The sequence below is a fragment of the Rhamphochromis longiceps genome, linkage group LG7 (assembly GCF_057381845.1).
Source record: "Rhamphochromis longiceps isolate RC_006_pf linkage group LG7, R_longiceps_female_GT1.1, whole genome shotgun sequence".
In the NCBI taxonomy this organism is placed as follows: domain Eukaryota; kingdom Metazoa; phylum Chordata; class Actinopteri; order Cichliformes; family Cichlidae; genus Rhamphochromis; species Rhamphochromis longiceps.
The window spans coordinates 5,687,577-5,701,818 of NC_140563.1; the positions used below are offsets into that span (position 1 = coordinate 5,687,577).

Genomic DNA, 14,242 nt, shown 5'->3' on the forward strand with positions numbered 1-14,242 from the left:
ACTAGCGCCTTCTCGACAAAAGCCCCTCATTTCAGGGGTGCTGAAAACCTCTCCAGCTTTTCTCAGTGGAGGTGTGCCTCTTTTGACATCTCTGCTAAATGGAGGATGCTTTGCCACTCATTTAACAGCTCTGCGACTTTGTTCCTCCTCTGGGAGGCACACAGCCTTTTATCTCCTCATAGCTGGCTGAGAACTTGCTCTCCTCTCTGCTCTGTCCCACCCGTCACAGCGCAGCATTAGCATGTACATGCCTCTTAGCAGACCACAGAGAAAGAGCCCTGCAGTGCTCTGGCTGGAGCACGAGGCTTAGTCCCCTGGAGGAAAAATCTTGGCCGCAGGGTGAATAACTGGAGTATGTTGGACATTAGGGCTTTGGCAATTCAAAATGCTGGATTAGGCGTGAATAGTACGGAGGCATTTACACAAGGTTTTAACAGAAGGGAAATAAAGATGTTTCCTGTTATTTCACGATGTACAGTATGTGTTTTCATTTCCTATATCAGTTATATGCAGCCTCTGGAGAGTCAGATTACCTCAGTAATCGATGGATGGATGAATGGGTGAATGGGTGAATGGATTTGTGCTTTCATGAATGTAAGGCCTTAGTCTAACCACTGAGATCCATGACCGCCATTAGTCGACTCCTTTTATCGGTGTTGGTTTATGGTAACTGATTTTTAAAAGTGCTGTTTTTTCTTTTGTATGTTTTTCAAGGATGACGAGCCAATGACAGCAGGGGCTGACGGCAGAGATCACGCCCGTATTCGGAAGTTCCTCAGCCAGCACACCAAGAAATTACCCTGGAAACCAGAGGTAGTACAAATAATTTGCCCTCCTTTTTATTTGATGTGATTTCTCCTTTTGCACATATCACTTATTCATCTTCAATTTAAAGCCTTTCTTGCATCTCGCAGACAGAGCTATTGTGATTCCTCGGTTGTTTTGCTGTTTGTGTAATTAATCCACTCAATTTGGCAAGGCCACTTAGTGTGAATATCTTCCTCATTTTCTATCAGTTGTCCTTTCAACTGCAGTTGGTATTTGAGGTCAAACAGAGATCCAGCCAATTTCTGGTGGCATTATTGAAACATCAAACTGCAATTTATCATTATTAGGATAAATTATTGTGTCAGGATGAAAATATTTGATCCAAAATAATGATTACATTTCAAGCCATGCATGGCTGAAGTGATGTGATTTTGCTGTCTTTTGTGTGTAGTTGACACACCTGCTGTAACAACAGGAGCAGCAGACAGGCGTATTAAGCAGTGGATTATTGATAGAGAAAGCAGCTGTGGAAGTGTAATCTGTTCAGCAGGGTTTAATTATAGCTTTGTGCATGTATGTATGTGTGTCTGTAGCCTGGGACATGTGTTGAATTAGTAATTTTCCAAGTGGGGTAAAGTTTAACTACAAAGTCTTTGCTTCAAACCAGCATGATCTTCCAGCACACAGTGGACAGTTCACGTAGGTTCTCTGCCTTTTACTCTGACTTCTCGCTGCTTCCATAAAGCTTTATGCATGTAATCTTTTGTCCAAGGCAAGATTAAAGCAGTGCTGAGTGCGGTATGGGCCTAATATTGTTATAGTAACTGCATTATTTCAGCAGACTCTCCTGAGCTGGTCTCAGGTTAGCTTATCTTTGCCGTCATGACTTCTCTCAGCAACAAAACAGCCAAACACTCTCATTTGGCTTTTAAAGCAGTCATATGTGGATGATGTCTGCTTTTCTGATTTAATATGCCCTGCAAACATCTGTTGTCTGAATAGCGAGGGGCTGCATCTAAATGTGGTGATGGTTTTGGCATAATTTAAAACGGTGCTACTTAGAAAATGAGGAGTCACATTGATATGAAACAGCCAAGCTAGGACCACAGCCAAGTAGGCAGTCTGATACTGGACCATGTAGACTAATTGCACAAATCTAAATAGATTTCAAGGGTTGATCATAGCAAGAAGCTTTATTATGTTCTATTTTTTCCTCCTGTGCCTTGTGTTTTATCATTTTGCAGATCACAGGATATGTTTTTGCATTCACAAACATGTAAGTGATTTCATTGACCAAACATATTTTCTTATTCATGGTGTGGAATGAAAAAGCAAAGCAGCCGCAGAAGGAAAATAAATTTTGCAACATCCACACCCACAACATCTTACATTAGACATGACTAGCGTCAAAGCTCCCTTTTAAGATAAGATAAGATAAGATAGAACTTTATTAATCCCTCGGGTGGGTTCCTCTGGGAAATTCGATTTCCAAAAAGCACAGCAACGACCGAAGTTACAGTTACAGAATTGTTATATATATATATATATATATATATATATATATATACACACACACACACATATATAAATACAGAGACAAATATAAATAAAATATACAAAGGGGATAAATAGAATAAATAGGAATAAAAAATAAAAATACAAGTGAATTGCACATTTCAAGTATTGAGTCTATTGCACTGTTGACTATTTACAAAAAGTATTGCACAAGGTATTGTACAGTGAGGTGAAGAGGCACTACAGCTTAGTTGTTCCCCCCTCCTTTGTCCTCCTGTTTCCCCTCCAGAGAGGAGTTAAACAGTCTGATGGCGTGTGGGACAAAGGAGTTTTTAAGTCTGTTAGTTCTTGTCTTGGGGAGAAGCAACCTGTCACTGAACAGACTCTTCTGATTGTTTATGGCCGTGTGCAGAGGATGCCCAGCATTGTTCATAATGTCCATCAGTTTCTTTAATGTCCTTTTCTCTGCCACTGTCACCAGAGTGTCCAGCTTCATGCCGACCACAGAGCTAGCCCTCCTGATCAGTTTCTCCAGCCTGGATGAGTCCCTCTTTGCTGTGCTGCTCCCCCAGCACACCACAGCATAGAAAAGTACTCCAGCAACCACCGACTGGTAAAACATCCTCAGGAGCTTCCTGCAGATGTTAAAAGACCTCAGCCTCCTGAGGAAGTACAGTCGGCTTTGGGCTTTTTTATACAGGTGCTCTGTGTTGCATGACCAGTCCAGTTTATTGTCCACCCACAGCCCGAGGTACTTGTACTTGTTGACCACCTCCACCTCCTCCCCCTCTATCTGAACCGGTAGTGGACCTTCTCTGGACCTCCCGAAGTCCACAACCAGTTCCTTAGTCTTTGAGGTGTTGAGTTGCAGGTGGTTTGTGTGACTCCATGCGACAAAGTTCCTCACCAGACTTCTGTACTCCTCTTCCTGATCATCCCAGATACACCCCATGATGGCCGTGTCATCTGCAAACTTCTGAATATGGCATAATTCAGAGTTGTAGCAGAAGTCAGAGGTGTACAGGGTGAAGAGAAGAGGGGACAGCACAGTTCCCTGTGGTGCTCCTGTGCTGCTGACCACTGTGTCAGACGTGATGTCCTTCAGCCTGACGTACTGTGGTCTGTCGGTGAGGTAGTCGGAGATCCAAGCCACCAGGCAGGGGTCCACCTCCATCCTGTTCAGTTTTTCCTGAAGCATACAGGGCCGGATGGTATTAAAGGCACTGGAAAAGTCAAGAAACAGTATCCTGACCGTGCCTTTTCCCCCATCCAGGTGTGAGTGGGCTCTGTGTAGGAGGTACAGGATGGCATCCTCCACTCCGACACCCGCCTTGTATGCAAACTGTAGTGGGTCCTGGGCATGTTGTACCTGTGGTTGGAGGAAGTTGAGGAAGAGCCGCTCTAGAGTCTTCATAAGATGTGACGTCAGTGCCACCGGTCGGAAGTCATTCAGCTCATTGGGCCGGTTCTTTTTGGGGACCGGGACGATGCAGGATGTCTTCCATAGGGCGGGCACTCTCCCCAGTCGCAGACTGAGGTTGAAGACTCGTTGTAGCGGCTCCCCAAGTTCAGCAGCACACGCCTTTAGCATCCTAGGACACACCTTGTCTGGGCCTGCTGCCTTTCTGGGGCGAAGCTTCCTCAGTTGCCTCCTGACCTGATCCACTGTGACACTGGGAGATGTTTGGGAGGAGGGGAGGGGGGGAGATGTCTTGCTGCTGAGAGAGGGATTGGAGGAGGGGGGTGTCATGGTGTCAGGAAGGGGGGGAAGCGAGGGAGGCAGGAGAGTGGGGAGAGGACTCTGTAGTGAAGGTGAGGGTGAGGGTGGGGGGGTTGTGGGCTGGTCAAACCTGTTGAAGAAGTTGTTGAGTTCGTTTGCCTTCTCCACAGTCCCCCCCACTGTGCTTTTCTTGGTGTTGTGGCCTGTGATGGTTTTCACACCATTCCAGACCTCCCTCATATTGTTCCTCTCCAACTTCTGCTCCACCTTCCTCCTGTAGGTGTCCTTTGCTTCCCTCAGGCAGCGTTTCACCTCCCGCTGTGCTGCTTTCATCTCCTCCTTCACTTTGCTCCTGAAAGCCTTCTTCTTCATGTTGAGGACAGCTTTGACTTCCTGTGTTACCCACGGTTTGTTATTAGGATAACACCGTACCGTCTTAGCAGGGGCGACTGTGTCCACACAAAAGTTGAGGTAGTCTGTAAGACAGTGTGTCGCCCCCTCTATGTCCTCACCATGTGGGCTCAGGAGCACATCCCAGTCTGTGGTGTCATAGCAGTCTCTCAGAGCATCCTCCTTTTCTGGGGTCCATCTCCGGATGGAGCGCGTTGTGACAGGCTGCCTTTGGACGAGGGGTGTGTATTGTGGCTGTAGGTAAACCAGGTTGTGGTCTGACTTCCCTAGTGGGGGGAGGGGGGTGGCTCTGTATGCATCTCTCACATTAGCATACAGTAGGTCAATTGTCCTGTTGCTCCTTGTGGGACAATTCACAAACTGGTGAAAAGCAGCCAGAGTAGAGTCCAGTGTGGCATGGTTAAAGTCTCCAGATATAATAATGAAAGCCTCGGGGTTTTGTGTCTGAAGTCTTGCTGTGACTGTGTGTATTTTCTCACAGGCAGCTGTTGTGTCGGCCCTTGGAGGGATGTAAACACACACACAGATCACATGACTGAACTCCCGAGGTAGATAATGTGGCCGCAAGCTAAACGTCGACATGGCATTTCTTTGACTGATTTCCAGCCTACTCTTAAAGCACCCTGTCATTTAGTATCAGTGAGTTTTCTGGAAATCCTGCATAATTCTATCAAATATTTCAAGAATTTCTTGGAAGTTCAACACTCAAAAATCCTTTCTTATCTCTGCTATGTCAGGCCTAAGCCAAGTTTGTCAGAAACCATGCAGCGCGGCAGCTCTTCCTCCGCTCTCTTCACTAGCTTTCTGTCCTAATTACCAACATTAACTTGTTTTCTTGGTGCACAGCCAAAATGGTAGAGGTCTGTGGGGCCACTGAGCTGGCACTGTCAAAGGCGTAGACTCATACTGGCAGAGGTAGAGTGGTGCCATATGCCTGCCGTCACAGACTGGCAGAGGTCACATGGACATTCAGAAGCAGTCCTAAACCACATGCACATAAATTCAGTTGCAAAATGAAAAAACAACAACAACTTAGACAGAAAAAAAGGCACTTTCATCACTTTTAATACATTTACAACTGTGTGGCTTGCAACAGGTAAACGCTGCTGACTTGATGAGGATCTTTGGCCGAGCGTGCTTGCTCATTCAAAGGTGACATTGGCACTTTAAATGCACTGACATGGGACATAGATAAGAAAGTAAATTGCCCCACTTTTTAGCAGTCAAGCACTAGCCAGACAAGAATGGATAAACAGTCATTTGCAGCAAAGCTGACATGTATCTAGGGAGAATTTGAGCTTCTTAAACAATTTTATTTAGTCACACGCAGAAAGAAAGTAATGGTAAGAAGGATTAATAGTCTGCTAAGCCATTGTAGAAGTTGATATCAGAGGAACTTTCATGTTTTTTTACATGTCACTGATATTTCAAAAGCCACAGGGAGCAGAGATTTAACTTCGTCGTATTAAAGCATTAAGCTTGGTTTCAATTCTAGTGCATTGAGGAGGACAGGTGGAGGATGACAGTCTCCAAGTTGACTGACTGACTAAAGCGTCTGGCCTTTTGGCTCTTGGTGGAGCTGAAAGTATCTTTATGTCTGTACTTTTGGTGAAACAGATTTTGACAGCCTATTATTTACCACTCGAGGGAAGTGAGGAAGATATTGTGGCACAACACAGACACATGATTCATATGGAAGCAGTCATCACAGCTGTCTCTTCGCACAGAAACACATGGAGTGACAAGACTGCAGGACAAATCAGATCTTTGTCTGCTCTTCGATCCTCTCCTCATACCTCAGTAATATGAGGTGAAGATGCAGGAGAAGACGTCTGATATTTGTCTCCCTCTCACTATTGATTTTGTCTGTTTTTTCCTCGGTCTATTCAAAATGCCAACTGGTGAATGACTGTGATTTCTCTTATCTGCCATTTAAATGTAAGAGTTTGAGATAAGAAAAAATGCTGCTCGTTCGTCGTACCCTGTCTCATGTTCCTCAGTTTGACATATCTACTGCAGCCTATCCATCCCCCTCATGTTACATCTTTGGCATTACTGAAGATATGTAATTGTAGGACAGATGGCAGATTATACAAACCCTCATTACAGTAGTTGATGTGGCTGGGATCTAGATCATATAAACCGTGTCTTCCATTTTTTTATTTGCTCTCACTGTGTGAAATGAGTTCTCATTATCTGTGTCCATATAGTGCTTCTTCCCCTCACTGTACCTTCGTTCTTATCCCACTTTCTTTTCTTTCCTAAATTACTAATGGAAAGAGGAAGGTGAGACAGGAGAGGGAGAGACTAAATGTTCATAGAATTACAGTGCATGTTCAATTATTCCCTATTTATTCAACACTTACATATAGTACAGTGTTGTGATGTATCAACACTGAGTTTTAATGCCTTCTGTCCTGCATGTCCCATGCGAGCAAGCAAAGTGGCTTTGTATATACCCCAATCTGCCCTTGATAGGAACATCATGTCTCACTTTTCTTACCCAATAGGGATTAATAGTGTCAGTTGGTGTGAAAGCTCGTCAGTGGGTACACTGAGCAGCCATTTGTCAGTGCTTTGCTGCCAGTGGGAAGCGCAGAAGGCTGCACCAGATTTTGAGAAAGGGAGAGCCTCGCGGAGAAGAGAGATGGAAAAAAGAGAAAGTTTTATTTGTTTGCTGGGTTGATGGTTCAGCCAGATGGATGAGAGAGAGGAGATATGGTGAAAGACACGCTCGCAGAATGTATGTAGCTTTCTGGGGGAAATGTGTGGTGTGATAAGAGTAGTGTACTATACAGTATTTGATGCTTTAGATTAAATGCCCTTCTTAATCGGGTAGCTTTTCTTGTACTTTTTCTTGTTCTTTTAGTTTGCTCCTCATGTTTGACAGATGCCATAAATTACTTTGGAGAAGCATTTCCAACAAATGCAGGTCATATATGGATGTTTGGAATCATTTTTAGGGCTGGGCCACTCTAGATTATTGTTATTATTATTTGTTTGAACCACTCTGTAATACATTTACTTTAATGTTTAAAAGGGTCATTTGCTTGCTCCATCTCCTACTTAGTTTTAGCTGCCCCACTGTAAGACCCTTTGATAAACCCGATGACGGCAAGCTGTCTAGGCCCAAAGGCACCAGCACACCAACTCTTTCTCCACATCTCTATTCTCATGAGCATAACGTTACCATCTGTAGTGATTTCTCTGAGCCTTTAGCTGTTACTCTGGGATTTTTCTTCGCCTCATTGAGCATTCTACATTGTGCCTTTGGTACCATCCTAGCTGGGTGCCCACTTAAGGAGAGTAATAACAGAACAAAATTGTCTCCTTTTAATTGTCCACAATTTCTAGACAATCATCAGTGTGAAGTGATTAAATATCGTAACTCTCTGATTACTTTGTAGTGCTTTCCAGCTTAATGCAGTTCTCTAACATAAGTGTTTTTGCAAAGCGCTCTTTATCATCAGCAGATACTTTTGTAAGTAAGTTGAAGTCGCTCTGTGCCACACTTCTATATCTGAATGATCTATTCATTATGGACAATTAAAGTAGATTTTGTTTGTTCATAGTTGGAACTTGATGAGGAGAAAAGAAGTTGAATATAATTGCAGATCATTGCAAAAGAGGTAATGTTGTTTTGTTTTTGTTTTTGGGCTTTTTTGTCACATATGGTGGGCCAGGTGTTTGTACAATATCTGGAATAGTTTGAGATTAAGCAGGGTGTGGATGAACAGGGAAGAAGAAATGAATTCAAACAAGAGAAACTAATGGACAAGATTATACCTACATTTACATTTAAGAGGATGACTGGGCACAGGTTGCGTTTAAACACAACTGACTGTTAAAACTTTAAGAATTACGGACGTATGCTTTCAGTGTATTACTGCTGTTTATATGCTATATGTTTTGCCATATTTTTCATTTAATGTAGACAGTTGAAATATGTATCAGTCCATTGGTATAACATGATAGTAGAGGAGAGCAGATTTGTAGGTTGTTCATATTTACATGTTGCTTTCCATGTCAACATGTTGCATTCATGTTGAACTTACAGTCACGCGTAATAGGATAAAAGTAGAGAAATTTATCTTAAAATGAACCAAACGCAGCTTTGTCTTGAGAGCAGCGTATAAACACAAGTCGCTAATAATAGTTTTTTCTAAGAATATGAATATATTTTCTAGTGTAAACAGCAAGAAGGTCCTGAGTTCAATTCCACCATCAGGCCAGCGTCTTCCTGTGTGGAGTTTGCATGTTCTCCCTGTGTTTGCGTGGGTTCTCCCCGGGTACTCCAGCTTCCTCCCACAGTACAAAGACATGCAGTTAGTGAGGATAGGTTAATTGGGAACTCTAAATTGCCCATAGTTGTGAGTGCAGGAGTGAATGTGAGCACGAATGGTTGTCTCTGTCTATGTGTTAGCTCTGCCACAGACTGGCGACCTGTCCAGGGTGTACCCCGCCTCTCGCCCTAAGACAGCTGGGATAGGCTCCAGCACCCCCGCGACCCTGAAAAAGGATAAGCGGAAGTGGATGGATGGATAGATAGTGTATTTAGCAATTTAAGCAGACGCCATACCTACTACTAAATATATGAAGTCTATAAGTCCCAACAAGTAGCCCAGCACATAGCCACTTTGGACTTACTTCTGATAAAATACAGATGCAGAAGAATGATTATGATGGACAGAGGTAATTTAATATTTAGTTAGTTCAAGTAGAAGAAACAATCCTTCCTGAGAGTGCCCATGGCTGTTTACTTGATTGCTAAAAGTGTGATTTTGGATTAAACAATAACAGCTACATAAATGGAAGTAAAACAGCAAAGTAAGAAAGAGCAGCAGTCATTCTGTCTCTTCTTTAGCCAGTTACTGAATATAAATGTTAGCTATAAAAGAAAGTTAGCTGTCATCTGAAATGACACAATCTCTACATTCCTATATTATACCCATCGTGTAAAAAGCACAAAACAAGAAAAACACAGACAGGCAGTATCATTGTCAATACACCAACAAATAATGTGAGTATGATTTTATCGCTCGCTGCAGAACGAGGAACGAGAAGAGAGGCAAAAAGAAGATGGAGTGAGACAGTGTGGCGGAGTGACAGCCAACAGCTGAGCTCAGGGAAACTAAAGAATGAGAGTCAAGACACTGACAGCATTTGGCAGAACAAAGACAGAGATAGAAGATAATATAAGATAAGATAAGATAGAACTTTATTAATCCCTCGGGTGGGTTCCTCTGGGAAATTCGATTTCCAAAAAAGCACAGCACCGACAGAAGTTACAGAGTTATACACACACACATATATATAAATACAGAGACAATATAAATAAAATATACGAAGGGGATAAATAGAATAAATAGGAATAAAAATAAAAATACAAGTGAATTGCACATTTCAAGTATTGAGTCTATTGCACCGTTGACTATTTACAAAAGTATTGCACAAAAGGTATTGCACAGTGAGGTGAAGAGGCACTACAGCTTAGTTGTTCCCTCCTTTGTCCTCCTGTTTCCCCTCCCTCTCCCCTCCAGAGAGGAGTTAAACAGTCTGATGGCGTGTGGGACAAAGGAGTTTTTAAGTCTGTTAGTTCTTGTCTTTGGGAGAAGCAACCTGTCACTGAACAGACTCTTCTGGTTGTTTATGGCCGTGTGCAGAGGATGCCTGGCATTGTTCATAATGTCCATCAGTTTCTTTAATGTCCTTTTCTCTGCCACTGTCACCAGAGTGTCCAGCTTCATGCCGACCACAGAGCTAGCCCTCCTGATCAGTTTCTCCAGCCTGGATGAGTCCTTCTTTGCTGTGCTGCTCCCCCAGCACACCACAGCATAGAAAAGTACTCCAGCAACCACCGACTGGTAAAACATCCTCAGGAGCTTCCTGCAGATGTTAAAAGACCTCAGCCTCCTGAGGAAGTACAGTCGGCTTTGGGCTTTTTTATACAGGTACTCTGTGTTGCATGACCAGTCCAGTTTATTGTCCACCCACAGCCCGAGGTACTTGTACTTGTTGACCACCTCCACCTCCTCCCCCTCTATCTGAACCGGCAGTGGACCTGCTCTAGACCTCCCGAAGTCCACAACCAGTTCCTTAGTCTTTGAGGTGTTGAGTTGCAGGTGGTTTGTGTGACTCCATGCGACAAAGTTCCTCACCAGACTTCTGTACTCCTCTTCCTGATCATCCCAGATACACCCCATGATGGCCGTGTCATCTGCAAACTTCTGAATATGGCATAATTCAGAGTTGTAGCAGAAGTCAGAGGTGTACAGGGTGAAGAGAAGAGGGGACAGCACAGTTCCCTGTGGTGCTCCTGTGCTGCTGACCACTGTGTCAGACGTGATGTCCTTCAGCCTGACGTACTGTGGTCTGTCGGTGAGGTAGTCGGAGATCCAAGCCACCAGGCAGGGGTCCACCTCCATCCTGTTCAGTTTTTCTTGAAGCATACAGGGCCGGATGGTATTAAAGGCACTGGAAAAGTCAAGAAACAGGATCCTGACCGTGCCTTTTCCCCCATCCAGGTGTGAGAAGGGTGGAGAGGCAGAAATGGAGAGGTCAGAGGGAAGAAGAAACAACTTTAGGGATAGTGGGACTGAAGCCTGAGAGAGGGAGGGGAGGCCTGAAGCAACACTCAGAGAAAAATGATTGAGTTTAAGTTAGAGTCGTTGGAGAAAGACAACTTCCCTTTTCCCTGACTCCGTATCCAGCATCATGTTAAGGCCAGAGCACAGACAGAGCTCTTGCTTCCCTGTCATCCACAAAACAGAGCCAGTTATACACAAGTGGACCCCTCCCCCCCACAGTAAAAAGCCTTTACTTTACAGCCCACGGCCTCTCCAGGGCCACACAGGGATATGTTTGTGTGAATAATTAGAGACTTTTAAAGCTGTCCGCTTATTGCTATTTGACAAGGAGGGGGGGGGAGCAGGTCAGGCCGAAAAAGGTCTTTTAAAACCCACAGGAAATCTATTAAAAGCTTTATATAAGGCATATTTACACAGGGACTAGTCCCCATCTGCTAAATCCTTCTAACCTCACTGTGCCTCCCCATCTCTATCTGTCACTCCCCCACCCCCCTTTTTTTTAAACATCAGACAGTCTCATCCATTTTCTTCATTCATTTCTTTTTTCAGATTTAAATCTGTCAGCCTTTCAACTGTCTCTTTCTGCTTTAATTTTAAAAGGAACATTTACCAAAAAATAAATAAATAAAAATATGTGAGCTTAAATCAGGCGTCCCACTGTTTGGGAATGACATGTTTTCAAAACAAAGTCATCCCATGGTTTATTCATGGACTGTAATTGCCATGTTGCTGTCATTGTCCTGGACGTTTAGTTGACCATGCAGAGTGTGGAGAGAAACGGGGACCACGCAGGTCATGCCATCTGTTCGAATACCTGTGTCATACTGAAGGAGCACAACACCCTCCACCAACATGTTTGTCCTTTAGAGTAGCAGTCAGAGAGACATTTGCTCACCTTCCATATCCCATTCCTCTAATCTCTCTAATGAGAGGATTGTGTTTTATTTACATGAGGTCACTGCCACTCCTCTAGTTTCTTGATTTGACAGCTCACTTCTTGTTGACTACACAGCCAGCACCTACTCTACGCACAAAAAGGTTACCTTTAACGAATGAAATGGAGCCAAAGTATTGAAGCATCTTTCCCTTTGATCCAACCGGGGGAACCTCGCTGTGCCGTTTTTCATAGTCAATTGGAGAGAGTCAGCTTTGCTGCTCAAGTACTCTGTGATGTTGTAAATATCTGTGGCAGCATTACAGTGGCAACCTGCTGAGACTGCTGTCACACGTTGAAAGGATACCATATGTGTGTACAGTATGTGGTATAGTATATTGGTACAGTTCGAGACCATCAAGTATAAACATTTTTCTCCACTGTGCTCCTAGAGCTTGACGTTAAACTGAGTTGAGGTTATGTGCTAATGTGCAACAGCGCATCAGAGTGTGTAGTGAAGATATTAAGAATTACACTCTTCATTGTTTCACTCTGTAGAGTTTTTCTCTCTTTTCAAACATTGCGTGACCCAAAGCACATAATTTCCATAGCACTGTAAGTTTGACAAGTCCATGGAGAGTCATCCCCACTCCAATACGAGCAGACTTGTGTGTGTGTGTGATGAACGAGAGAGAGTGCACGAGAGAGGAGACTGTGCCCCAAAGCAGACTGGTTTCACCATCTGTCCTTGCTGTGTCCTGTGATTTCCCTGTGTAATTCAGACAAATGTCATACTATGGGCAGGGGATGAGCTTTGACAAACTGCTCCAGACATTCTCAGTTCACACTCCCCCGATACTCCTGTTGAGTTCTTCTGTTATTCACAACATTTCTAACCTCACTCCGCAGTCGCGTGTTTCAAAGAGATTTGATTTTTCCTGCAACATGGAGGAAATTGCACATATTCCAGCTCGTTCTAGGCAGGATGGCAGCTCTGAAGCACTGAAGCGTATCTCCTGTTTAACAGCACGTATGATGCCGCTGTTAGTGTGTGCATTGACCTGTGTCCTCTGTGCGTGTGTGATTGTGTGTTGACAGTATAAGGGCCAGGCTAACCTTCACGTGTTTGAGGACTGGTGCGGCTCCTCTGTAGCCCAGCTGAGAAAGAACTTGCACTTCCCTCTCTATCCTCATGTAAGTACAGCAGTGCGCATTTTCATGCATTAACACTAAAGGCACATAGTATTGACTGGTTGTACATGCCTGTCAGTCTCCCTGCTCACACAAGTCACATATGCAGCTAGCTGTGTCTGTGTCATATTTACCAGCAGAATTTTTATTCATTTATTTATTTTGGAAAATGGCTCTTAGTCTCAGACAGCAGGCTTTTCATTTGTACCTATTGATTTGCTGACTGAAATTGACAACTGCCACAAGCACATTTCATCAGCTGCTCCTAGCTGAGGTGTTTGGTGCATGTGCAAATCAACCTGTGAAACAGTGAATCATCATTGTCATAAAATCAGTAGCTTTTAGCAGTGGAGCGCGCCTCACTGGTAGCTGAAATCACTGTGTTTTACATCCTTCTGAGTCTGCAAAGGCTCAGCAACATTAATCTGATAATATCATTCTAAATAATTAATTGCTAACCTATTTAGTTTAACAGCATCACTGGCAAAACTTACAGCAGTTTCAGATGTCTCAAAAAGATCAAAAATGGCAAAAAATGGCCACATGCATAAAATTGTATGATGGGACTGATACTGTATGGCAATAATTTCCAGGTAAAAAGCTAGCATGCTCACTATGATCTGTGAGCATGCTAGCTTTATGTTTAATTAAAGCAGGCTCTTTTATTACGGTATCTCGTCTGTTAGTCTTCATTGTCCTTATATCAAGTGGCAGACTTGAACAAGTGGGTCAGAGGTTTGCTTTATGCTTCATTGTGTGTTTTTGAACTGAATGTTTCACTGTGACTTAACATGAGATAGTGTTTAACTTGCTGCTATTAAAGTTGCAATATTTTTCCCTCTTTCTTACTACAGGCCAGGACAACAGTGAAGAAACTGGCAGTGGCTCCAAAGTGGAAGAACTACGGCTTGAGAATATTTGGCTACCTTCACCCTTACAGAGACGGTAACTAGCTTTTTCTATTAGTAAGTCACCAATCTGAGGAAGCATTTGCACATTTGAAAGAGTAGACATTTTCCACAGCCCTCTTAATCCAAGCACTTCGGAGCCACTAATGTAGTGGATATTCACATTTTTATTAGGGCTGAATGCCAGAAGTCTCACAGCTAAATCTCATTGCAGTTCCCTCATGGCCTTACCCTCAAGCCCAGTTGCTATGGGAACTGAAAGCTCTAA

General features: G+C 43.5%; 1 protein-coding gene across 2 annotated transcripts in view; it reads left to right on the plus strand.

Annotated features, from left to right (window-relative positions):
• The window catches only part of b4galnt4a (beta-1,4-N-acetyl-galactosaminyl transferase 4a), a 176,152-nt gene that overhangs the window by 101,891 nt on the left and 60,019 nt on the right, over positions 1-14,242 (plus strand). For both annotated transcript variants that reach the window (XM_085411786.1, XM_085411787.1), the window contains 3 exons: positions 715-813; positions 12,974-13,069; positions 13,921-14,011. In XM_085411786.1, coding sequence (XP_085267912.1) covers positions 715-813; positions 12,974-13,069; positions 13,921-14,011 — 286 coding nt within the window. The remainder of the gene's footprint in view (positions 1-714; positions 814-12,973; positions 13,070-13,920; positions 14,012-14,242) is intronic.